This window comes from Carcharhinus amblyrhynchos, chromosome 17, assembly GCF_965287045.1.
Source record: "Carcharhinus amblyrhynchos chromosome 17, sCarAmb.v2.hapA, whole genome shotgun sequence".
Taxonomy (NCBI): domain Eukaryota; kingdom Metazoa; phylum Chordata; class Chondrichthyes; order Carcharhiniformes; family Carcharhinidae; genus Carcharhinus; species Carcharhinus amblyrhynchos.
In genome coordinates this window covers 45,730,785-45,757,673 of record NC_137340.1, presented here as the reverse complement: position 1 = coordinate 45,757,673, position 26,889 = coordinate 45,730,785, and the positions used below count along the sequence as shown (strand labels likewise).

At 39.2% G+C, this 26,889-nt stretch overlaps 1 protein-coding gene across 1 annotated transcript in view; it reads right to left on the bottom strand.

Moving 5' to 3' along the window:
* pdzd7a (PDZ domain containing 7a) overlaps positions 1–26,889 on the bottom strand; it is a 90,090-nt gene that overhangs the window by 4,894 nt on the left and 58,307 nt on the right. Inside the window, exons 13-15 of the mRNA XM_080205883.1 lie at positions 24,419–24,490; positions 22,865–23,539; positions 21,090–21,190 (exon numbers count right to left, since the gene is read on the bottom strand). Of these exons, the coding sequence (XP_080062009.1) occupies positions 21,090–21,190; positions 22,865–23,539; positions 24,419–24,490 (848 nt within the window). The remainder of the gene's footprint in view (positions 1–21,089; positions 21,191–22,864; positions 23,540–24,418; positions 24,491–26,889) is intronic.

Here is a 26,889-nt window from a genome sequence, read left to right as displayed (position 1 = left end):
TGGGTGGGATTGTGGTTGGTGCAGATTTGATGGGCTGAATGGCCTCCTTCTGCACTGTAGAATTCTTATGATTCTATATATTGAAACGAGAAGCAGGAGTAGGCCATTTGCCCCTTCGAGCCTCCTCCGTCACTCATTTTGATCACGGCTGATCATCAAATTCAGTACACTGATCCTGTCTTCACCCCCATACACCTTGATCCCTTTAGCACCAACAGCTGTAGAAAGAAATGCAGATAAAAGAATTTTATATAAAACTGTACTAATGTCGCATACCATGCACTGGTATTGCATAGCATGATCTTATATTTATTTTAAATCTATAGGTAGAATATTAGGCATGGCTTGTTTAAGGATGCTACATACACATGAGCTACTGTATGCAGTAATTGGATGTAAATTTTCGTCACAATTCTGCGATTGGCTTTAAGCACATCTAAATACGACAGCTGTGGCAAGTGTTGCAGAATTATCAGATTTTTACTGAGTAAATAACAGCCTAGAACATCAAACAATGCAATGTCATTTTCTTATTTCAGGCAAACGTATACCGTGTAATGATTTTTCAAAAGAGAGTTCAGGTTTCCCGACAGCCACTGATCCTCTTGGGATCCTGCAGGGCAGTTATCTCCCTTTCCAAACTGTTCTAATTAGCTAACATCCAGCGACATTATCATTTTAGTCTAATCTTTTAATTGTGAGCAGTGAGGTAATTTTACCTCACCAAATAGCTCTCAATTTGATTAAGTTACTGCATATGGATATGAGTTCATTTATATTCTGCAGTTACAAAAAAAAATTTTTTTATGCCTTATTTTGGTCTTATTCATTTTTCTAATCGGACAAAATATTTCAGATGAATTAAATAACACTACTGTCAGTTTTAATTGCAAGATTATTTAGGCTTCTTTACCTAACACTAAATGCTTCTGGGTTTCTTCCTGTCCTTCAAGAAACCTTAATCTAGCAGTCTCTTATGTTGATACAGTTTATGTCCCTTTTGGGAACGATAACTCTACACCTGCAGGCAAATGGGCTCACTGTAATTAAGCAATATATCTTCCACTACATAATAAACTGTTAAAATTACACTGACTAAAATTAGCTTCATGAATAATTGAGAAATATTTAATCATTCTTCTTTTGTTAATAAACTGTAACCTGCTTGTCAGTTCGGGCCCGGGTGCAGGCCACCACACACCATTTGGGTCAATTTGTAGCATGGGCACTAGATGTGTGTGCCAGAAGTATGCAGAGTGCACAGATTATAATGTTGGTCAGAGTATAACACTGGTTTCACTCTTGTTGTGCCATTTTCAATCTCAATGCTCCAGCCTTCTTCATCTCACACATGTTCAGGAGCAGAATGAACCTCCCTTAGCGCTATTTAAAGGGTCTTCAATCACTCAGGTTAGTTGTTGATTTATTTTTATTGGATGCTGTTGAGTTAATAAAGTGTTTAGTATTTTGTATTGTTATTTAAAATCGGCGTAGTCCATAGGGAGGACTAAGATAAAGATAAATTATTGTGGATGCTGGAATCTGAAACAAAAACAGAAAATGCTGGGAAATCTCAGCAAGTCGACAGATCTGTGGAGAGAGAATAGAGCCAACCTTTCAAGTCAAGAAGACCCTTTGTCAGAGCTGAACACAAGGAAAATAAGTTGAGATTTGTACTGTGAAGGCGAGAGTGGGAACTGTGATTGATATGGATGGCATAAGCTGAAAGACAAGGGGAATGTAGATGGAGTCATAGAGGTTTACAGCATAGAAACAGGTCCTTCAGCCCAACTTGTCCATGCCTCTTTATTTTTAAACCCCTAAGCTAGTCCCAATTGCCCACATTTGACTCATATCCCTTTATAACCATCTTACCCATGTAACTGTCTAAATGCTTTTTAACAGGCAAAATTGTACCTGCCTCTACTACTACCTCCGGCAGCTTGTTCCAGATACTCACCACCCTCTGTGTGAACAAATTGTCCCTCTGGACACTTTTGTATCTCTCCCCTCGCACCTTAAACTTATGCCCTCTAGTTTTGGCCTCCCCTACCTTTGGGAAAAGATATTGACTGTCTAGCTGTTCTGTGCCCCTCATTATTTTATAGACCTCTATAAGATCACCCCTCAGCCTCCTACGCTCCTATCCAGCCTCTCCTTATTACTCAATCCATCAAGTCCCGGTAACATCCCAGTAAATCTTTTCTGCACTCTTTCTTGTTTAACAATATCCTTTATATAATAGGATGACCAGGACTGTACACAATATGCCAAGAGTGGCCTTACCAACGTCTTGTACAACTTCAACAAGACGTCCCAACTCCTGTATTCAATGTTCTGACCAATGAAACTAAGCATGCTGAATGTCTTCTTCACCACTCTGTCCACCTGTGACTCCACTTTCAAGGAACTATGAACTTGTACCCCTAGATCTCTTTGTTCTGTAACTCTCCCCAACACCCTACCATTAACTGAGTAAGTCCTGCCCTGGTTCAATCTACCAAAATGGTGATGATAAAGGCTAGGAATCTGCAAATAGTGTCTATTCAGAGATTGGAACGTGTAAATAGCAGGACAAAGATGCTGAGTGTAGGAATGTAGCAGATGACCCCAGTGGGGTGGGGGGGAGGGGGTGTTGGGGGGGCAGTGAAACAAGATGGAAAGCGAAATTTTAGAAGTGGAAAAATAAACATAAGAATACAAAGTAATAAAATGAATTAATAAGATGAAAAGAAGAAATGAAATAAAATAAAATAAATGGAAATGGAGTGGAGGTGGAGGAGAGAATTCATGCTCTGAAGTTATTGAACTCAATGTTCAGTTTGGAAGGCTATAAAGTGCCTAATCAGAAGATGAAGTGCTGTTGCTCTACTTACAATCAGCTTCACTGGAATATTGCAAAAGGCCAAGGATGAATGGGAATGTAGATGGAGTCATAGAGGTTTACAGCATAGAAACAGGAGAGTAAGATGATGTATTGAAGGGGCAAGCGACTGAAAGGTCGGGATCCTATTTACTGATGGACCAAAGGTGCAAAGCAGTCACCCAGTCTGCGTTTGGTCTCCCCTATGTAAAATAGACTGCATTGGGAGCAGCAAATGCAATTGACCAAATTGTTGGAAGTGCATGAGAAGTACTGCTTCACCTGAAAAGGGCGTTTAGAAGTGAGCAGGGATTGGTTTAATTTGGCCTCATGTTCAGCACAACATCGTTGGCCAAAGGGCTTGTTCCTGTGCTGTACTGTTCTGAGTTCTGACATCTTTAGTCTCTGCATTTTATTAAGTTAATTTTTAAAAGTTCAAGTCAGATTTCCGGCTGGTGGATTAAAAGCCATAATTTGACATGAACCATGTTTTCATGAGAGTGCCAAAACACTCTGTTATCTCGAATAAAATTTGAGATCGGACCAATTTGTTTAATAGATTAAGGATTTAAGTTTTACAAATTAGGCAGCTTATGACAACTCGCTTTTAATGCAATGAAATTAACTAAAATGGGTCAACAGAGCCAAAAATGAATAATGAAGGAGAAGAGTTAAGTGAGATGACCAAAGTATGGTGAAAAAGAGAGATTTTGAAGAGGCTTTTAAAAAGAAAGATGAAAAACTAAGTGAGTATTCCAGAGTGCAAGTCTGAGGCAGCTAAAGCATTTTCAGCTTTGTAGGGTTTTGTATTGAAAAGCTAAATCTGAATTGAGAATCTTTGCTCTAAAAACATATAAAAAAGGGTTTGGTATATCAGATATGTTTTGACCAAAAATGAATGAAGATTGGCACATTGAGCACTTATTTCGAAGCTTAAACTGGGCGAACATTCATCTATGGTGAATATTTGTTAAAATTTAACCACATAGTTTAAGAAATTACGTCCAAGTTGATACCGCTACGAAAAGCGAAACATTTTTCTTGTTAAATCACCAATTTATTGGAGAACTATATTGGAGTCTGGAATGCTCGTAACTGTGGCCGGAAAATATTATTTCTGGATATTCTACAAGTGACAATGCAATGATGGGTATTTTATCAAAGTTTATGGTAGAATTAATCTCTTAAATTGTCTCACAAGTATGACGTTAGTGTGCCTTTAAGAATTTTTTTTAAAATCATGTTCCCTGCAGCTGTATGCAGACCTTTCCAGTTGTTTTTTTCTTATTGTTGCTGGGCTGAGTGTTAGAAGTCCATTTATTGCTACTTCAGTGGCTTAAATGGAGCTTTGTTTATTTTTACTCTGGGGATTTTTTATGACCTTGCCTTGTGTGAGGAAAGATTGACTGACAAGTTGAAGTCAGGTGGTTCCTCCCCAGGAAAAAAAAAATCTAAGGATTCATTTTCAGTTTTAATTTAGAAGGGGGTGGACATCAGACTGAAAGTAGTGTTTCTCTCTCTTCCTGGTATTGAAAGTAAGGCTTCTTGCTTTCCTGGAATGGAAAATCTGCTGCTGGTAGTTGGCTTGCCTCGAGTCTCTCAGTCTCCCTGATGTTCTAGGAAGCTGTTCTAACTTGAAACTGTTATGGCTGTATCCAGAGGGCTGTTATAAGTTACAAGGCTGAGAACATAAGAACATAAGAAATAGGAGCAGGAGTAGGCCATCTAGCCCTTCGAGCCTGCCCCGCCATTCAATAAGATCATGGCTGATCTGTTGTGGCTCAGTTCCACTTTCCCGCCCTCTCCCCATAACCCTTAATCCCCTCTCTTATCAAAAACCCATCAACCCGCTTCTTAAAAATATTTAGCGAGGCAGCCTCCACCACTTCAATGGGCAGAGAATTCCAGAGATTCACCACCCTTTGAGTGAAGAAGTTCCTCCTCAACTCCGTCAGGGTTTCAATTCTCCAACCAAACGACTGAAGCTGTTCTGTCTCCAAGGTTGACCGTGTATGACTCAAGAGTTGCGGCATTCAACCAAAGGACTAAATTCCTGTGTCATGTGAGCATTAGCTTTTGCAAAGGTTTTGTTTATGGGACTTGTTTTGTTGCAACAGTGTTTAGCTGTTAAGATTGATATTATATCATGATCATTTTTTTCTTGTTTGTATTTGGTAAAAGGTATTGCTAATTTTCTTTCTATAACTGTTAATAGTACTCTTAAATAAACTTTGATAAAAGCTCCCTAGTGGGTCATTTGAATCATACCTGAAGTGAAATATCTCTTGCTCACTCTAGCCAAATTCAAAGTGCAAAATTTATGATTCAGACGACTGCATAAAACACTTTGGAGTTTCTTACCTGAATTATAACATAAGTGATATTCCATTTACATTATATAAAGCATCAAGTGCTTTAGAACATAGTGCATCTTTTTTAAAATTGACAATAATTAGGTAGGTTTCATGAACTTTAATCCATGGAAGATCAACGAGCATTAATTAGAAATGTCAGTTGCAGAATTTTGATATTTTTGCAATTTGCCACATTTTTAGGAGTCCAAAACTGGATTATAAAGAGATTGCATAGAACTAAGGTGATATTGTATTTTCAAAATGCAGAAGGTATCCAATCTCAAAACATCATTGCTGAAAAAATCTTTCACAATATATTAACACACTGGCATGCTCAGAAGACTGGTAAGTGATTACTGAGTAGTTGCATGTATGATTCAATGTTATGTTGTGTCCAACATTACTTTCCAATGTATGAGTTGCCTGTTGCAGGCTTCACATTGATACAGTACATTTACTAATGAACAAACTGTTCATGTATACAAATAATACCAATGTGAAATATAAGTATGGGATAATTATCACATCATGAAGCACAATGCTCCTGAAATTATGCTGGTGAGCATGAAGCAGATCATTTAAAATTTTCCCCTTTCTTTTAACAGTTTAGATGTTAATCCGTATAAACAGTTTAATGCATTTGTAATGAAGAATTTCAGATGAATGTAGTTAGTAATTGCACACCAGCCTTCCACATTATAATTTCAATGTCATTTGAACGTCAGATTGTTCAAAGGTTAAGATGATATCATACCAACAAGCATGGAATTCTTCTAAACTTAATATCTATTGCATATTTTATATTTTACAGTGCATAATTTACAGACTGATGGAGCTGGGACTAGCCTGATAAATACAATGGCTATCAGGGGCTGTGAATTCTGCAGGGACTAATTCACTTTGACTCCCCAAAGCCTGCCCATTATCAACAAGTGTAGGAGTGTGATGGAATAGCTTGAATACTGAAGAAACTCAACATCATTCAGGGCTAAACAGCTGTTTGATGGTCACCTCATACACTGCCTTAAACATTTACTCTCCCCACCACACTGTACAGTGGCAGCAGCATGTACTAAGTCAGTGCAGCAACTCACCCATGCTCCTTCATCAGCATCTTCAAACCCGGTAATCTCTAATACCCAGGCTGCTGGTGCATGGGAACATTTCCACCTGCAATTTCACCTCCACATTCCATACCACCCTGACTTGGAGCTACAACAGCATATCACTTCAAAATCCTGAAACACCTGCCCTCACAGCACTGTGGGTGTACCTACACCATATGGACTGCAGTGGCTCAAGAAGGGAGCTCACCATCCTTCACAAGAGTAATTGGGGATGGGCAGAAAATACTGGCTTTGTCAGCCATGCTCACATCCCCTGAACAAAGAACAAAGAAAAGTACAGCGCAGGATCAGGCCCTTCGGTCCTCCAAGCCTATCAATCATGATGCACTAACTAAACAAAAAACTTGCTCTTACTTGGCGCATATCCCTGTATTCCCTCCCTATTCATGTACCAATTCAGATGCCTCTTAAATGTTGCTAATGTGCCTGCTTCCACCACCTCCTTCGGCAGCATGATCCAGGCATCCACCACTCTCTGCATGAAAAACTTCCCTTGCATGTCTCCCTTAAACTTTCTCTCACCTTGAACCTGTGCCCCCTTGTAATTGACACTTCAACATTAGGAAAAAGTCTCTGACCATCCACCTTGTTTATGGCTCTCATAATGTTATAGACCTCTATCAGGTCTCCCCTCAGGCTTCCAATGAAAACAATCTTAGTTTATTACACCTCTGCTCATAGCCAACACCTCTGAGACCAGGCAACATCCTGATGAACCTCCTTTGCACTCTCTCCAAAGCTTCCACATTCTTCTGGTCATGTGGTGGCAATACTCCAAATGCGACCTAAGGTATATAGCTGCAACATGATTCCCCAATTCTTGTACTCAATGCCCCAGCTGATAAAGACAAGCATGCCATATGCCTTCTTAATCACCTCGGCCACCTGTGCTGCCTCTTTTAGGGAACCTGCATGCTCAGATCCCTCTATATGTTAATGTTCCTAAGGGTTATGCCATTTACAGTATAATTCACACCTAAATTTGATCCTCCAAAATGCATCACCATGCATTTGTCAGGATTAAACTGCATCTGCCATTTCTGTGCCCAAGTTTCCAATCTTTCTACATCCTGCTGTATCCTCTCACAATCCCTGGCACTAACAGCAACTCTACTAATCTTTGCGTCAGCCACAAACGTATTAATGAGATTCCTCCACATTTTCCTCCAAATCATTTATATATACTGCAAACAAGAGTTCCCAGCACTGATCCCTGCGAACACCACGAGCTACAGATCTCCATTTGGACAAACACCCTTCCATTGCTATTCTTTTGTCTTTTATAACCAAGCTGGTTCAGTATCCATTTAGCCAGCCCAACTCAATTCCCATGTGATTTTAGTTTTTGTACAGTCTGCCATGTGTGACCTTGTCAAATGCCTTACTAAAGTCCATATAAGCTATATCCACAGCCCATCCCTCTTCAATTATCTTTGTTACCTCTTCAAAAAACTCAATCAAGTTGGTGAGACATGACCTTCCCCATACTAAACCATGCTGCCGGTCACTAACTAGTCCATTTTCTTCCAAATGTGCATATATCCTGTCCCTCAGTATTTTCTCCAAAAGCTTTCCAATCCTGGATTATTCCTGCTTCCTTTCTAAAACAAGGGAACAACATTGGCTATCCTCCAGTCCTCTGGAATCTTGCCTGTGGTCAAAGAGGATGTGAAGATATCTGTTAAGCTATTTCTCCCGCTGCCTCCCACAGTAACCTAAGATGATTCCCATCTGGTCATAGAGTAATAGAGGTTTACAGCATAGACAGTAAAAAGTCTGACAACCCAGGTTTTAGTCCAACCGATTTATTTGATAGTAAATTCACTAGCTTTTGAGGGGATTCCCTCTTCTTCAGGTGAATGGAGAGTTCTGGCCTGTCTGAGGCCAGAAGTCTCCATTCACCTGAAGAAGAGGGAATCTCCTCGAAAGCTAGTGAATTTACTATCAAATAAATCGGCTGGACTAAAACCTGGTGTTGTCAGACTTTTTACTGTGTTTACCCCATTCCAACGCCGGCATATACACATCATTACAGCATAGAAACAGGCCCTTCGACCCAACTTGTTCATGCCACTCTTTTTGAAAAACCCCCAAGCTAATCCCAATTGCCCGCATTTGGCCCATATCCCTCTATAGCCATCGTACCCATGTAACTCTCTAAATGCTTTTTAAAAGATAAAATCGTACCCGCCTTTACTACTACCTCTGGCAGCTTATTCCAGACACTCACCACCATCAGTGTGAAAAAATTGCCCCTCTGGACACTTTTGTATCTCTCCCCTCTTACCTTAAACCTATGCTCTCTAGTTTTAGACTTCCCTACCTTTGGGAAAAGATAATGACTATCTATCTGATCTATGCCCTCTCGTTATTTTATAGATCTCAATAAGATCACCTCTCAGCCTCCTATGCTCCAGAGGAAAAAAGTCCCAGTCTATCCAACCTCTCTTTATAACTCAAGCCCTCAAGTCCTGGTAGCATCATAGTAAATCTTTTTTGCACTCTTTCTAGTTTATTAATATCCTTTCTATAATAGGGTGGCCAGAATTGCACATAGTATTCCAACTGTGGCCTTACCAATGTCTAGTACAACTTCAACAAGACATTCCAACTCTTGTATTCAATCTTGTGACTGATGAAACCAAGCATGCCAAATGCCTTCTTCACCACTCTGTCCATCTGTGACTCCACTTTCAAGGAGCTATGAACACATACCCCTAGGTCTGTTGATTTTGTGGCTCTCCCCAATGCCCTACCATTAACTGAGTAAATCTTGCCCTAGTTCAATCTATCAAAATGCATCACCTCGCATTTGTCTAAATTAGATTCATCTGCCATTCATCAGCCCACTGGCCCAATTGATCAAAATCCCGTTGCAATTGGAGGTAACTTTCTTCAGTGTCCACTACGCCAACAATCTTGATGTCATCTGCAAACTTATTAACCATGCCTTCTATATTCTCATCCAAATCATTAATATAAATGACAAATAACAGTGGACCCAGCACTGATTCCTGAGGCACACCGTTGGTCACAGGCCTCCAATTTGAAAAACAATTCTCTACAACCACTCTCTGGCTTCTGTCAAGAAGCCAATTTTATATCCATTTAGAAACTTCACCCTGGATCTTGTGAGATTTAACCTTTTGCAACAACCTACCATGCGCTACCTTGTCAAAGGCCTTGCTAAAGTCCATGTAGACAACATCAACTGCACTGTCCTCATCTACCTTCTTGGTTATCCCTTCAAAAAACTCAGTCAAATTTGTGAGACACGATTTTCCACTCACAAAGTCATGCTGACTGTCTCTAATCAATACTTGCGTCTCTAAGGTCCTGGGGACTTGTCTACTTTAATGCAATTGAAGATACCTGACACTTCCTCTCTTGATATATTGAATGAATAAATGAAGAATCTGTCTCACACATGGAGATTAAAGCTTTGAAATAATGTCAGAAATGCAGTTCATGGGTGCAAAAGAATTCCTTGAAAAACAGTTTAAATAAAGTAATATTTAAGTTGTGCAGTACATTTCTTTGAAAGCTTAATTTTACTGTCAATGGTCTTTCCCATCTAAAGCAGTGGATAGTTTTGTCTTTTTAACTTTGGCTATTGTAAAATCTGACCCAACTTCAACTTCCTTTTGCTCTGGCGTGGGAAATTAATGTTTGGCAGCATAACATGGTGTTGCAAGCGCTTCATACAATACAGCACTCTGGCCAGTTACTTTATGTAAGATTGCTGGATTCTTCATTTATCTTTTTTCTTTTCCCATTCCTTTTGCCAATCTATTTATACCCGCGATATAATAGTATGCAGCCTTCATCAGATCTATTCTGTTTTGGCAAATGACAAACAGCATATTTGTGATGAAACTTTGATCTTATTACAAGTAAAACTGCATTAAAAAAAGACCAGATATTTGACATGCAGAGCTGTTGCCACGCTGGATAAACATCACTCAAAAATTAAGAAACAAAATGTTTAGAAAGCTTTGTTCTGACTATTGAATAGAGTAAAATAAATATTCTCATTAACAAAAACACCAGCCTCACTGAACATAGAAATTATTCTTGTCCAATGCAAGTGTTTTGCAGATGGAAACAGATAGTAGAGTGTATCCAGAAAACATTACATGAATGGATTTCAATCCTATTGTGTTTTGCTTATTTTCATTGTTTTGATTTGATTTTCAAATGTACTATATAATTCACTGTAAAGTGTGAATATAATTACATTAATTTCAGGTAATTTGCAATCAAGTTTTCTATTTTCTGTAAATAAAATCTCACTGTTAAAAATTGTTCCACTTTGTTAATGTAAAACATTTCACAAATAGTTGCACATAACTGCATCTCACTGGTTGTCAGAGCCCTTTTTGTCAGAGCTGCACAGCACATTCACTTAACGAAAGACAAAGGGACAGAACCAGGGAGCATTGACATTTGCCTCCATTACTAGATTTCTCTAGTTACAGGATACCATCGCTTTTTCCCATGTGCCCATCAAGGTAAAAAGTCTGACAACGCCAGTTGTAAATTGGTTGGACTTAAACCTGGTGCTGTCAGACTTTTTACTGTGTTTACCCCAGTCCAACGCCGGCATATCCACCCCATCAAGGTACCCAGTGACCAGCTAGTAAGATCCATCAATAAGAAGGCACATCCTCACCTTCTGCAACTACAAGAGCTCCGTCCATGCCTGCATCATCAAGTCTAGATTGACTTGATGATGCCTTCACCTCCCCCACAGTCCAGGCTGCCTTCATTCTGACCTACAGTGTTCTTGGATGGATTCTAAGGAGCAAGGGAAATGCCTTGTAGAGGAGGCTATTGACCTGTCTACAGAGCTCCAGGCAGAGTTACACGAGTATACAATCACTGCCAACTGCTTAGCTAAACAGCTATTCAGGCCACTTGGCTCTGAAAAGACATTTTTGATGCTAAGACTGGTTGGATGATGACTCCAATACCCTCCTGTAAGGATCTTGGTCATCTCAGGTGGTCTGCAGTGCTCTCCATAACACTGCCTTCCTTAAGAACACTGAAGCCTTGTAGAAGTCAGCTCATTGATGGAGGAGTTGGAGCAGGAGGTCAGAGAAGAGGAGGAATTGTAGGTGGATTGACATGATGCTGAATAGACTAATGCCCCTACTGCAGGATAAAGTGGTCTCCTACTTGGGAAAGAGGCCTCTCACCACCTTTATGCCCTCCAGTATTAGATCCAGCATCAAGAAGAACTGGGTGCCAGGCCGCTAGCTCCCCTGTGACTCTTGCTTCCTTCTTGTAGAAATGAAAAGCTTGGACTCAGTCAGCAGACTTCTCCATCAGGGTAGCCAGCAGCCTCAGTGACGGTGGACATGGGGTGTCTAAATGAGTCCCTCATTTCATCTGAACTAATACCATTACCATCCCTGTTGGTTCTAGGTGGATAGCAATCCTATCTCCATACCTATTAAATGCTCATACCGATGAAAATCATAACATTATTCAGCCTTCCGGCAATAGTGGGTTTCTAACCCAATAAGAGGCCAGGCTCCTGTTTCCTGCCTCTGAAGAGAATTCAATCCTCTGTCCCCATCTACTCTATCGACTTTTAAAGACTTTTAATAAGTCACTCCTCAGTCCACTCTTTTCAAGAGATAAGTGCCAGTCTGTTCTTCCTTCATTGATAGGAATAACTCCAAATTTCTGGTATTTTTTCTGCAGCTTTTTATAAGAATTGTGAAACAGTATTCCAAATCTCATCTAACTATGGTTCGATACAAGTTTAACATAAACTTGTTTTTCCATTTGGGCCCTTTAGAAGTGAAACCAGAGTTCTTGATTTTTTTTAGTTTTCTGGCCTAATTAACTTATGTCACAATGCAGTGAATTGTGTGTTTGTGAAGAGAGGTAGATACTATGGCAACTGGGGCATTTGTGAAACCAAGATGGGTTTGCTCATACTCTGAGTTTCTTTTCAATCATTCTAAGAAATTGCGTCAGCATTTCCCTGCATGCCCTTGGATTTTTCTTAAGTTATTTTGGACCCTTTTGTTTGCCAGTAATTCCTTGAGTGGAATAAAATGCTTTAAAAATGTTTGGAATCATATCACAAACATTAAATGCATTCATGTTTCTTAAATTGAAGCCAAACCATTGTGGTGTCATTAACTCAGCTCAAAATCAATTCATGGTGCAAGGATATTACAAGTAACTATGTACTTGTTTTAAATTTCAACATGTTGCAAAGATTTATTTGGTAAAGATATATAGTTCAATCAGCTGAAGATAGTATTTTGAATTGGAGCTCTCTTATTAAACTTGTATACACACTGATATTCAATCCATCCTCTTTGCTAATTCACATTTTACATGGCTTTCAATATGACTGTGAATTACCTCTACTGCATTTTTAATTAAGTACCCATTCACTGTACTAGGATAGTCAATTAGAGGCTAATTATGTTCTACAAAATACAAACAAAGAACTTTACAGAACAACTATTGTTTGCACTGACTTCTTGGTTATTGTGCTTGCAAAAAGTATTTGGTTCCAATAGCTAAATTGTACCCACACTCTGAACAACATTTCTTTGTTGATGGTAGCCAATCAAACAGTTGTCAGTTTAATATATTGTCACAGCAATCACATGTCAGCATGATCACAGATTTAAGCCTAGACAGTCTATGACCGGAATTCTCCAGCCATTCACGCCCCGCCACCGCTGCCAGTGAGAATTTAGCACCCGGCCAAATCTCCATTCACTGCGGCAGGATGGGAGAATGCCACTGGCGTGCACGGCCGGAAAATCCTGCCCTATGTTTCACTTTTTGACTTGAAGCAATGAGGGATTAAACTAAAGCAATAACAATTATTGTTTTTATCATTTAACTATAAAATCAATTCTTTAAAATTCTATAGTTGTGAAATCCAGTCCATCTTCTTGCTGAAGACTGAATTATTCACACAAACATTACATATGGCATTGGGGAAATACACTAAAAAATTGTTGCTAGACATGCAATGGCTAGTATTTAAAGAAATACCATACAGTCTACAACAGGTGTGCATCTCTCTAAGGCACAAACACCCAAATGGAAAGGTAAGTGAACTGTAGTTAATGAAAGAAGTTAAAGATTGCACTACATTAGAGGAAATGGCAGTTAAGGTTGCCAGAAAAAGTGGTAAGTCTGAGGACTGGGAGCAATTTAGAACACAGCAAAGGAGGACCAAGAAACTGATTAAAAAAGAAAAAAGAGAATATGAAAACTAACGAGCAAAGGAAGATACATGAAAAGGAAAAGATTAGCTCTGACAAATGTGGGCCCATTACTGCTGGGGACAGGAGAATTAATTGGTAGTGGATAACAGGAAAATGGTGGAGGAACTAAACAGTTACCTTGCATCTGTCTTCATGGAAGAAAATACAGAAAATCTCCTGGAAAAGTGAGACAATAAAGGAATTTGTGAAACTGAGAAAGAAATTAGTTTAGTAAAGAGGTCGTACTTGAAAAGGTAACTGGATTGAAGATTCATAAATGCTTTGGACCAAATCAGCTTCATCCTAGAGAGTTGAAGGAGGTGGCAAGATAGTGGATGCATTGGTGGTTATCTTTCAAAGTTCTTTAGATTCTAGAAAGGTATCTGCAGACTAGAAGGTAACAAACGTAACGCCACTGTTTAAGGGAGGAGGAAGAAGGAGAATGGAGAACTATAGACCTGTTATTTTGATGTCAAAAGTAGAGAAAATGTTAGAATATATTACTAAGGATGTGATGACTGGACATTTAGAAAGGAATTGTAAAATTGAACAGGGTCAACATGGATTTATGAAAGGAAAGTCTTGTTTGACAAACTTGTTGGAGGTTTTTGAGAATGTAGATTTGTAACATACATAAAGGAGAACCGTGGATGTGATACATTTGGATTTTCAAAAGGTTTTTGATAAGATCCCACACAGGAAGTTAGTGAATAAAATTATAGTGCATGGGGTTAGAGGAAACATACTAGTATGAATTGAAACTTGGTTATCAGGCAGAAAGCAGAGAGTAGAAATAAATGGATCATCTTCAGAGTAGCAGGCTGTTACTAATGGGGTATGCAAGGATGAGTGCCCTCTGTGTTATGCCCACAGCTATTCATAACCTATATAAATAATCTGGATGTGAAGACCAGTTGTAATATTTCCAAATTTTCTGTTGACATCAAACTGGTTGGGAATGTAATATGTGAGAAGGCAAGAAGGCTTCAAGAGGACTTGGACATGCTAAGTGAATGGGCTAGAACATGGCAGATAGAATACAGTGTGAATAAGTGTGAAATTATTCACTTTGGTAGAAAAACAGAAAGGCAGAATGTTTCTTAAATGGTGAGTGGTTGGGGAGTGCAGGTGTCCCAAGGGATTTGGGAGTTCTTGTTCACTGGTCACTAAAAGCTAGCATGCAAGCATTGCAAGCAATAAGGAAGCCAAATGGTATGTAGGCCTTCATCGTGAGGGATTGCATACAAATGTAAGGGCATTGTGCTGCAGTTATATAGAGCCTAGATTATTGCGACCAGTTTTGGCCTTCTTATCTAAAGAAAGATATGCTTGCTGCACAGAGAGTGCAATGGAAGTTTGCCAAATTAATCCCTAGAGTGGCAGGATTGTCTTATGAGGAGAGATTTTTTTTTATTCATTCATGGGACGTGGGCATCCTGGCTGGCCAGCATTTATTACCCATCCCTAGTTGTCTGAGGGCAATTGAGAATCAACAACATTGCTGTGGTTCTGAAGTCACATGTAAGCCAGACCAGGTAAGGATGGCAGATTTCCTACCCTAAAGGACATCAGTGAACCAGATGGGAATTTCCAACAATCAACAATGGTTTGATGGTCATCCATCAAATTAATTCCATATATTTTTAACTGAATTCAAATTCCACCAACTTCCATGGCAGGATTCGAACAAGGGTCCCCAGAACATTAGCTGAGTTTCTGGATTGACAGTCATGATAATACCACTAGGCTATCACTTCCTGAGGAAATTGGATCTGTATTCTCTAGAGTTTCAAAAAATGAGGGATGACCTTTCTGAAAAGTCCAAAATTCTTACAGGGCGTTACAGGGTGGATGTAGATAAGATATTTCCCCTGGCTGGTGCAGCTAAAACTAGGGGACGTAGTCTCAGGATAAGGCAGTTAAGACTGGGATAAGGAGGAATGTCTTCATTTAGAGGGTGGTGAATCTTTGGAATTCTCTACCTCATAGCCGGGGAAGTGTGTTCAAGATAGAAATCAACATTTCTGGTGATCAATGGCACCAAGAGATATGGAAAGAGTATGGAAACGTGCTATTGGAGATAGATGATCAGCTATGATCAAATTGAATGGCAGAGAACTCTTGGTGGGCCAAATGGCCTACTCCGGTTTCTATCTTCCATAAATTGGATAATAAGTTAGCTAGGAGGGAACAGAAAATAGTAATTCAAAACAAGTGGTTCAGAGCTATAATCAACCAGAAGAGAGAATCATAAAAATTACAGTACAGACGGAGGCCATTTGGCCCATCATGTCCATCTGACAAAGTAGTCTTACTTTTCAGCTCTTGGTTTGACTATGGTACTTTCAAGTGCATATCAACATCTTTTATAAACATTAGGAGATTTCTGTCCCTACCATTCTTAAGCAATGAGCTCCAGAATCCCATCATCCTCTGACTGAAAAAAATCCCCTTGAAATCCTTCCTAACATCCCACCTCTTACCCCAAATCTATAGGTATTCAAGCCCTCAACAAAGGTTAATATGTCCTTCTTATCCGCTCTATCTAAATTCCTCATAATTTGATACACTTCAATTAGGTCTCCCCTCAGTTTTCTTTATTCTAGAGAAAACTATCCTCACTTATTCAATCTTTGCGTAATTAAAATCACTTTTCCAGACAACATTCTCATATATCTCTTCTGTACCTTCTCAAATACAAGTCAATCTTTGCTGTAATATGGTGACCAGAACTGCCCACAGTACTCCAGCTATGTCCTAACTAGTGTTTTATCCAGGTCGAGCATAACCTCCCAGCTCCTAGTATCCCCTCTGCCTTCTTGACCACCTTATCTAGCTGTCCAGCCATCTTCCAGAATCTGTAGACATGCACTCCAGGATTCCTCTGCACTTTTCGGTGTCCTACCATTTACTGTGTATGCCCTTGCCTTGGCAGCCTTCCTTACCTCTCTCTAGATTGAATTCCATTTGCCATTGTTAGCCCACTGAACTTCTTGCACTTTATAGCTTTCTTCATCATCAACCACATGGCCAATTTTTGTATCATCTGCAAGTGTATTAATCATACCTCCTATGTTCAAGTCCAAATCATTGATGTATCACAAAAAGCAAGGAACCCCTTACTGAGGTCTACAGAATTGCAATGGAAACAGCCTTTTGGTCAGAAAAGCACCAACTGGCTATCACTCTGCTTCCTGCCTCTGAGCCAATCTTGGATCCAACTTATTACTTTCCCTTGGATCCCATGGCTTTCACTTTCATGATCAGTATGCCATATGAGGTCTTACCAAAAATCTTGCTAAAATTCATATAGACTATCATTGATTCGTTCCTGTCTTTTCAAATGAAGGTTTATCCTGTTCTTTGCAATTTTTTCCAGTCCTCTAGCATCACACTTACTGCAAAGGAGATTGGAAAATGATGGCCAGAATCTCTGCTATTTCTTCTCTTGCTTCCTTTAAATGTATCCTTTAGGATTCACTTCATCTGAGACTGTGATTTATCCATTTTCAACAATGTTAAACCTTAATATTGTCCCTCTCACTTTGTTAATTTTATCAAATATTTCATACACCTTCTCCGATTGCAATGCCTGCAATGTTCCTCTCTTTTGTGAAAACGATGCAAAATACTCATTAAAACTAAACTAATGGCTTTCATTTCCACATACAGGTTATCCTTATGGTCCCCAATAGACCTATTATACTTATTATTCTCTTGTACTTTGTGTTTATAAAAAATCATTGGGTTTTGCTTGACTTTATTTGCAATTCTTTTTATATACCCTCTTTGCTTTCCTAATTTCTACAATTCCAGTCTGCTCAGTAGCTATGGGATCCCTTCCAGGTCCATTGTTCCCTAACATTCTGCCATGGGAAAGGTATTTGATGAATTAACCTATTACCTCATGCATATTTTCGATGTATAGATGATACTTTCACAAACTTTGATCTGCAGCTCTGTGTAAGGACTTCCTCACACACCTCAATGTACTCCATTCCGCATTCAAATTCATTCATCAGATGGTGCACTCTTACTGGCTCCCCTTCCTCAATATGCTGGTTGAGAAATCTGCTACTGGGTTCTCCACAACAAACCTACCTTCACCCGTGAATGTGTGTGTCAGGATTTGTGTAGCTCTATGTGCTACAAGAATAATCATATCAGCAATCTTCAAAATAGGCCACAGATGTTTGCTCACCTTGCAAACTTGACACAGAAATAGAGTGTAACAAAGCTATCCTGCGTGACAATGACTATCCTGATCTGAATAATGCCGGCTGTGTGTTGTGCAAACTCACAAACAGGCCAAAGGTCATCACTTTCGAATTGGAAAAGTGCCCAGTCTACCTGATTTAATCCTAGAAAGGACAAGCATATCACAAATTTAAACAATGGGTTAAGCAAGCCAGTTTACACTGCTACTATGCAGTGTAATAGGATGCTGTTTCATTCCAAAAAGACATTCTGCGTATCACACAATTGAGTAACTTTTTAAAATTTTGTTTTTGTTTACTTTATTTAAATCCAATCAAGTCAAATTAAAGCCAATTCAGAGTCCCAACAAGTTGGGACATTCCCAATCCAAGCTGACAAGACAGGGCTCTCACCACCTGTCTTGGGCTTGATCTACATGATCCAAACTAATTGGAGTAGACCAAGCTCCTCCTCCAAGGCTTGATTTAATTTGCCTCTTAGCCAAAAGGCCGAGATGCTGCTTTAAAAAATTGCTTCAAATGAAGCTGAAATGTAACCTAATGACTTCAACCAAGTGCAGCATGTCAATACTACACTTGATCTTAGCCAAAAGACCGAGAAGGTTTACAAATGTCAGCGTACAATGTCATGTACATAGGCCATAATGTCCCAATGTTGACTGATCAAATCAAACATGCCCCTTTTGTATTCTGCTCTTTTTTTTGTTTGCTTTATTCCAATCCAATCAAGTCAAATTAAAGCCAATTCAGAGTCCCAACAAGTTGGGACATTCCCGATCCAAGCTGACAAGACAGGGCTCTCACCACCTGTCTTGGGCTTGATCTACATGATCCAAACTAATTGGAGTAGGTGTAGCTCCTCCTCCAAGGCTTGATCTTATTTGCACCTTAGCCAAAAGGCCGAGATGCCACTTTAAAAAATTGCTTCAAATGAAGCTGAAATGTAACTTAATGACTTCAACCAAGTGCAGCATGTCGATACTACACTTGATCTTAGCCAAGAGGCAAGCCAATCATATTCAACCAGCTCACAGGCATTGCCTGGAACTGAGTTGCTCCATTTTGGTATCCTAGTGTCACATCATCTGGTTAGGCTGTGTCACGGTTTCACATATTTGGGCATAGGCAAGGGATGCAACTGCGTACACCCGTATCAGTGACAAACACCAAGCAGATAGTATAGTCTGTGGTACTACTGCCTGCTCTGAGGAAAGCAAGGTAAGTCTGCATAATACCACATCCAATGAATTCGTAGGGTTAACAGGAAATAATGATACACATTCATTAATTGAAGTTTTTAGTGTTGTGCTAAAATTTCTTTAACAATTTTTTGTTGTTACAAACACGTTGTAGTAATTAATTAATTCTCCACAAAACCTATAGGTCTGGCAATGAGTATTCAGGAGTCTGAGTAGCAGGAGTTATGCTGCCAGGAATATTCTTCTTCTCAAAATAATCAGATTAAATACTTTGCAACAAGTCTTTCTGCTAGTAGAACCATCTGACACTGTAACAGACAACGAGTCAACTGCTTTGGCAGAGGAAGTTTTCCATAAATACTCCCTTTTCTCAACTCTGTGGAGATAAAAGCTACCAATATAATTGGTGGTGGTATGAGCACATGGGGACTCCTCATTGTAACTGTGAGCCAGTAGTAGCAAGAGATCAGCTTTCTGATCAGCTTTCTCAGGTCTGTAGAAGATCTGGCAGTTGAGAGTCATGTGGACAGCTGGATGGTGGATTGATGAATCAGTAAGTCAACTGATGGATCCAGTGTTGGAACACCAGCCATTTTCTATGACAGGAACATCACAGGTCATGGAGTGGAATAGGGGAGGCTGATGGTGAGAGGTAGAACATTCAAATTTCAGAGCAATCAGAAACATACTTTTGAGGCTCTTGATGATCTTCCAATTCCCATTTTCTTCAAGGTGGGCCCTCTCTCATTATGATAGATAACAGAAATTCTAATGCAATCCTGAATATTATAAACAAAATAGATACCTGAAAAATGACTGCTGCCTTTCAGTGCTTTCTTGTTACTGTGTTTTACATTTTCAGACTTGAATGATATGTGGCAGGCTAGTAGTGTTTTAACTGAGATTATATTTTCATTGGTGTCAATACTAAATTAAGCCATGTGTAAAAGTAGAAGGTCTGGTAGAATCAATGGCTTTCAGTTCTTCACAACAATGCAAATGTAAGGCAAGTTGAAATAAGCAGTACAGCCATTAAAAGACTTACCATCAACTAAAACCCAAAGAAAACAATGCTAAAGTCTAGATATATTGATTGCCTGAATTATCCTAGCTACTAAAAACAACCTTGCAAAATCAGGTCAAAAGTACAGCCATGGGATGAGGCTTTTAACACAAAGCAACTGGCATGATCAGAAAAGATCTTTCAGCCTGAGACTACAACAATTAGAAACAACTAATTCTGTTTTTCTTTAAATAGCATAATTAGATAACCAGAAGAAATAGCAAAATTACTGAGAAAAATTAGAATATCTTAGATCTTACTCCAGATGCCTGATAACATTTGATCATATTAATCTGCCTATAAATCCTTCTTGTCATGTAAAAGCTGCAACATTCAGGCACAAGTTAATAATTTCACTGCTCTGTCCTTTGTTATTGTAATCTGCTCCTTCAGTGTTAGCTCACTTACATCAGGGTTAAGCGTGGTGAAGTCACTTTACTTGGTTGTCCCCATTCACATCATTACCAATTAAAAATTGGTCAACAAACATTTGCGAAAGGCATATCAAGGCCAAAAACTTAATTATCTTCAAGCAAAAAGTCCTGTTTTGTTTCCGCTTACTCAGACTAGATTGTGCCTTTGTGTGAAGCATAAAATGGGTGACAGCATATCAGCAGGTCAATTTGCACCACGTTGTTTTTATTTTATTGAGTTCCACTATAAGTTCTACATTTGCAATTCTGTGATGCCTTTCACAGAAGATGGATAAAAAATATACAACTATCCAAATCAGATCAGACTTAAAATAGAAGACTTACATCTTCTCCACCAATTCAAACTGGATGTATCATTATTGCTAATATCTGAAATCAAATTATTCAGCCTTTAAAGCACCAATGAATGAACAGACATGATATGCGTTTCTGCTAGGGGACTATACGTTCTATAAGCCTTTTAGTAATCTATCTTCACTGCAATTGCAGACAAGTATCATCAATCTTTCAAAGAAAAGTCCAATAGGCTTACAGGTTTAGTTTATCTGTGTGCAGGGAAGCAGAACTGTTCAGGGATTGCATTACCTTAAGAGTTTCATTGACTGACGCAGCCCCTCCTGGGAAAATCTTCTCTATTTTCACAACAGGTTGGACTTTAGATTCAATACCACCCGAAATACTGATTCCTGTCGTTAAAAGTCAAAAGAGTACAACTGCTTTAGTCTTATGGTGCAACTATTGATAAAAAATGTAGTCATTAAAACCAATATAAAAACCTTTCTACACATACAAATCATAGGAAGCAAAAGCACAATAAAGGCCACTGGACCACCCTTGCTTTTAAACATGAGCCACCTTGTTTAACCTAGTCACCAATATTCCAAGTATAACTTTTTTTTGAGAACTGAAACAGAAAACAAGGATTTTTGAGGAATCAGGAAAAAACAGCAGAGAAAGCATTAAACAGCAGGTAATCTAATCATAGAAAGAACAGTCTAGATTGAAAGGAAAATAAATAGATTGTTAGGTACCAAATTATCAGCAAGTTAACGAAAGATGTTAAAAAAAACAAGAAAAGTGCAAACAGCAATAGAGTGGCGTGAGGCCTACCCAAGGAAAAAACTCATTCTCAGTCTGGAATAATTTATACTAACAACCTCTTGTCGTCTTTGTTTACCAGTTTTCTCTGTCTGGCAGTGGCAATAAGATGTTATTTGTTTTCCCCTCTTCCTTTTCTATTTCACTAAAATATCTTGCATGCTTATCATTCAATATTCAGAAACCAATTGATTTGCTACATATTTAATATTTTTTTCTTGTCTCAGTCTTTCAGTATTTGCAGGTCTTCTTCTAATTCCTATTCATTAATATTCCCTTTTCAAGGAGTTATTAATTCCGTTTAGTTGCACCTTTTTGAAAAATAGAAGGGTAAAACATTTTAGCTTTCTAATTCTTTGTTGTCAGTGATTCCAAAATGGTGCCAGAGCGAGGCAACTTCTTGTAAACTGTGCCCAGCATACCTTCCAATTCTATCTTTTACTCTAGTTCTATGCTTCTAAAATTTAATTCTAACTCTTTTAAACTCTCTAACAATGATGATTGTAATACCATATTCTGCACTATCTCGTTTCCTTCTCTATGAATGGTATGCTTTGTTTGTATAGCACACAAAAAACAATACTTTTCACTGTATATTAAAGTATGTGACAATAATGAATCAAATCAAAAATTAGTGTGTGTATATATCAACTCCAGGAGTCAGCTATAATGGGACAGTGCTTTATTGCACCAAATAAAGTAAAGCAAAACCAGAAGCCTGTGGTAAACACAATTAGGTCCCAACTGGGATGATATAATAATGGACCCATTCAGAGGCCTGCTTTATATAGGGCACGGTGTACAAGCTCCACCTGTTGAGTTAATTACCAACCCCTAGGAAGTTCGTATTCAATGAGTCCTACACAGTTAATCAGAGATTCCCCATGCAAGTCTTGGGGTTATGACAGTGTACATTTATTGCCAGTCACTAGTTGCACCGAGGTCAACTACAAAATGTCCAGGCCAGACTCAGATGACCAGGTTGGCAGGTTCCCATTTCTGAACTAATAATATGCATACTAATACATGTTATTATCATATGTATTAGTACGCAGTGAAAAGTATTATTTCTTGCGTGGTATACAGACAAAGCATACCATTCACAGAGAAGGAAAAGAGAAGGTGCAGAATGTAGTGTTACAGTCACAGCCAGCGTGTAGAGAAAGATCAACTTAATAGTAAGTAGTTCCATTGAAAAGTCTGATATCAACAGGGAAGAATCATTTTATCACTTTGCAGGTAACATAAGGTAAAATCCATACCCAATGATTGTTTCATCTTGGAAATTCTGACTGTTACCGGCTGATATTCTTGTATTTTCTTTTCTGTGCTTTTCACTAATCTTGTTGTTACTCCTTCACTTGTGCTCTTCCTTTCTGTATGCCCATTTTCCAATAATTCATCAATCTCTGCATATATTGGTCCCTCCTCAAGGCCATTTTGGTCGTGTGTAGTGGTGTTTACTTTATCTCTGCTACTGGATGATGCAGGCAAAGTTTCTTCAAACATCTGGTCTAGTAAGGGTCTTGTTTTCCTAGATTTGTTCACCATTGAATACAATGGCAAATCTTTAACTTTCTCCAATTTCTCTTTTTTAGTTTTCTGATGGCTCAATTTTGTTATTCCAGTTTTGCTATTGCCAGACTTCTCAGATTGGATTGTATTGACATCTTGCTTTGCAGCAGATGGCAGTTCTGGAGTTCTAAAGGACTCTGTCAACAACCAGTTTGACCTCACTGGACCGCCTGAGGCAGATTTAAATGAAGTACTGTCTGTGTTGTACGAATCCACTGGCACATCTTCTAAAGCTGTGAATGATTTAGTTTTACTTTCTTTCTGTGGGGAGCCTGATATCCTCAGCCTTTCAATTTCTTCCATCATCATTCTTTCCTTTTCATAATCTTGAGATGGTTTCAGTTGAAAGCCACCTCTGTAATCTATAAAGAGGAAAAACAGTCAAAATTTTAGACACATCCATTCTTTGAGGAAGGGCACTTCAAAATAGAGGCACCCTTTCACCAAGTTTTTTAAATTTTAACTAGAAGATTGCTTTTGCAGTCAGGAGAGAGTGGGAAAGGGTGGGGGGGAGGGTGGTATTAGTGGTGGCGGGGGTGGGGGGGGGAAGCTGAGGAGGAGGAGGAAAAGGTTGAGGAAGAAGAACCCCTTTACAGGGTTTGCCTGCTGTTGCTGCCTGCAGGCCTTAAAGTCTGATTGATTGGCCATGCTAAAATTGCCCCTTAGTGTCCTGAGGTGCGTAGGTTAAAGGCATTAATGGGTAATATGTAGGGATATAGGGATAGGGCCCGGGTGGGATTGTGGTCAGTGCACACTCGATGGGTCAGATGGCCTCTTTCCGCACTGTAGGGTTTCCATATTTCTATGATTCTCTCAGGATTACTGACCCCTCCTTCCTTCCTCCAGTCTGCCACCGAGAGGCCATCTGCAGGCAGTTAAACTGGCCTCTGAATAGATTGGCTACCCATCATACGAAGGAAAGTAATCCAGCAAGCCCCCCACCACAATTCCACTTCTGCAAAAATAGCCCTAGGTAGAGATGGAGTTGGGGAACCAATATGGCTCCAATCCCAGTCACGACTGGAGCTCAAAGTCAAGCCCCACACTGATCTTGAATTATTTTCTGGCATTTAGGGCAGCTGCCTAAAGTACACATATGTCCCTTTGCTTATGCCAATGAGGATTCTAAAGCATGTTCCAATCTGAGAAATTGGGCTGCCTTATTGGAGCAGGTACTTCTAAAGCCAATGCTTTGTTCATACAAGAAGAAACTTCAGCTGTTACATCTCAAGAGAACTAACCTGGAATTGGGGTGATCAGATGTCTCTTTGGGGTTAGTTCATTATCAGCTGGTCTAAGTACTGGCGATCTCCCTAGTGAAAGATTTTTATTGACAATGAATTAATCAACAGTATAAAATATGCAGTTTCAATAAGACAGTAGCATTTTCATTTTGTGCAAAAAATAATTTAGTGTTCTATCAGACTTTTGCTCAACTTTAAGAAGAATTACATGCAAGATAATGTTACGGACAGGTGGGGGGGTTAATTCAGAATCCAGAATTAAAGTCCAATGAGATAGTCCTTTGCAGAGGTCTGTGGGCTGGCAACTGATGTTTTGGAGTTCACTTTCCTGATATTGTGGCCTTCACAAGGTAGGCACACAGATTTAATCATTCTTGTAGATGATGGTACAGAACTTTCAGCAGAATCATGGTAGATGGGAACCAGGTGTCCAACCTGGGTGAGAGTTCCATTGGTGTGGCCCACCAGCCAGATATTAAACAGCTGAGCTATGCTGTTCGGCAAGGCAATATTACTTATTCCACAAGGCAGAAGCCCATGTCACAACTCCCACCTCTCCACCAACTTCGAAAAATGAAGTATATCCATTGTATGGATTCCAACGATTTAAATGTCTCAGCCATTAGGAACTAAAAGGAAGGTGGTGGGATCTTTGTCTTAGCAGACGATTCATCTCCTTCTGGCCAGCCTGTGTTAGGAAATACAGATGGCCTTTGTACAGCTCTCTTTGAAGTTGAGTTGTACAGTCCATGGTGGCTCCTCCACACATGTATTAATCCTAATGTCAATCAAAGCAAACACCTCACTTCCACCTTTGAAAACAGACCCCCACTGAGCTAATTCATTAGTGGGTTTTGGAGCTAAGCCTAGGGTTCACAATTAGACCTTTACAGAAATAGCTGTCTGGTCACTTGTTTCTGTTGGTACAGTTCACAGATGGCCTCATTATAAATTCTTGGTTTGAGCTCCAACACAGAATGAGGTAAAGTTTCTATTATTGATACTATAATAACTCTGCATGATTGACATTTTTATAGGGTTGTAAAGCAGCAAGTTTTTGCAAAACAGATTTTGAAATGGGTGTTTTGAGATGTATTTCAAGACTTGTCATTGTTATTATATGGCCCATTGGTACATACCATGTGAGTGGGTATGGAAGATATGGGGTGGGGGCAGAGGTGCATGGAAGGGACATGGAGGTTTGGATGTGAGAAGTGAGGGTCTCGCAGCCTTTAATACAACTGGATTGAAATCCCAGAGAATAAAGGCGAGGTTTCTAATCAGGCCATCTCAGCATTTGCCTGTCTCCATGAACACCTCCAATCTGCCTCAATGATTGATGCGGTCACCTCCCACCCTTGCCTCCCTAGAATGAAAATATACTGGGCAGGAGCCTTCTTCCCAATGCACTACCCCCACCCCAGAATAAATTTGTTTTATTGCCCATAAATCCTCCTCCCAAATCTCTCCCCCTGCAACTTATTTTCCCCCGGGTCTGCCAAGTTGGGAAATTTCCCGACTCCAGCTTTCCACCTTGATGGTGAAATTCTAGCCCTGTATCTCCTCATTCTAGGTTCCTCAAGTACTGTGTTGCCCTTCAACTCAGCCAAATTCTCTAATTGTTATATTGGATTTTTATCTGACCTACATTGAACACCAGTGAGAAACATACTAGAAAAAAGTGCAATCAAAAAGGGAAAATTTGATTTGATTGTTTTTGTTTCAATTACCTTTAATCAATTTTTTTATTATATGATCCAATCTAATCGGCAATAAATTATACTACGCTTTTCATTGACTATTTTATTAATGCTTCAATCACACTGGATTGCAATATAAGGAAAAATGTGATCCTGGTGACATATTCATTTTTTTTGCCCGTTTAATCTACATATATATTTAAAGTATTATCTCTGAAATAGATATAAAATCTCATGCTGTTTCTGCAGCTGAGATAATTTTCAAAATGAATGCAGCATTATAGCAAGCCACATCTATAAAGATAAAAATGAAACTTTTCTGTTGAAATATTGATCTGGGTTCAGTAGTAACTATTTAATACCTTTTTATATTCATGTTAATAGAAATTAAATGCCTAGAAATGAGTTCAAATCCACTTTCTATAAAAGGCAAAAAGGATTGATGAAAATCAGTCATCGAGTTTTATCAACATACCTATTTGTTGGGTTACCAGCACTGGTTATGCTCCCAGGGGAAGCCTGACCAAGGACAGACATCAGCACCAGTAATGGCCCTTGGTTACATTTCGAAGGAGGTTATGAAGTAAGCTACACTGTTGTTGGGGTAGTATTACTATTACTGCAGACCTCAAAATTGACTCAACGCCAACACATTTTGACAAAAGGGTCCCTTTTCATATGTCAAACCCCTAATTGACTGATACAAGTGCCTGTTTTCGGTCTAAAAAAAAGCTACGGACTTGGGAGGGGGACTAATGCCAAAGCAGA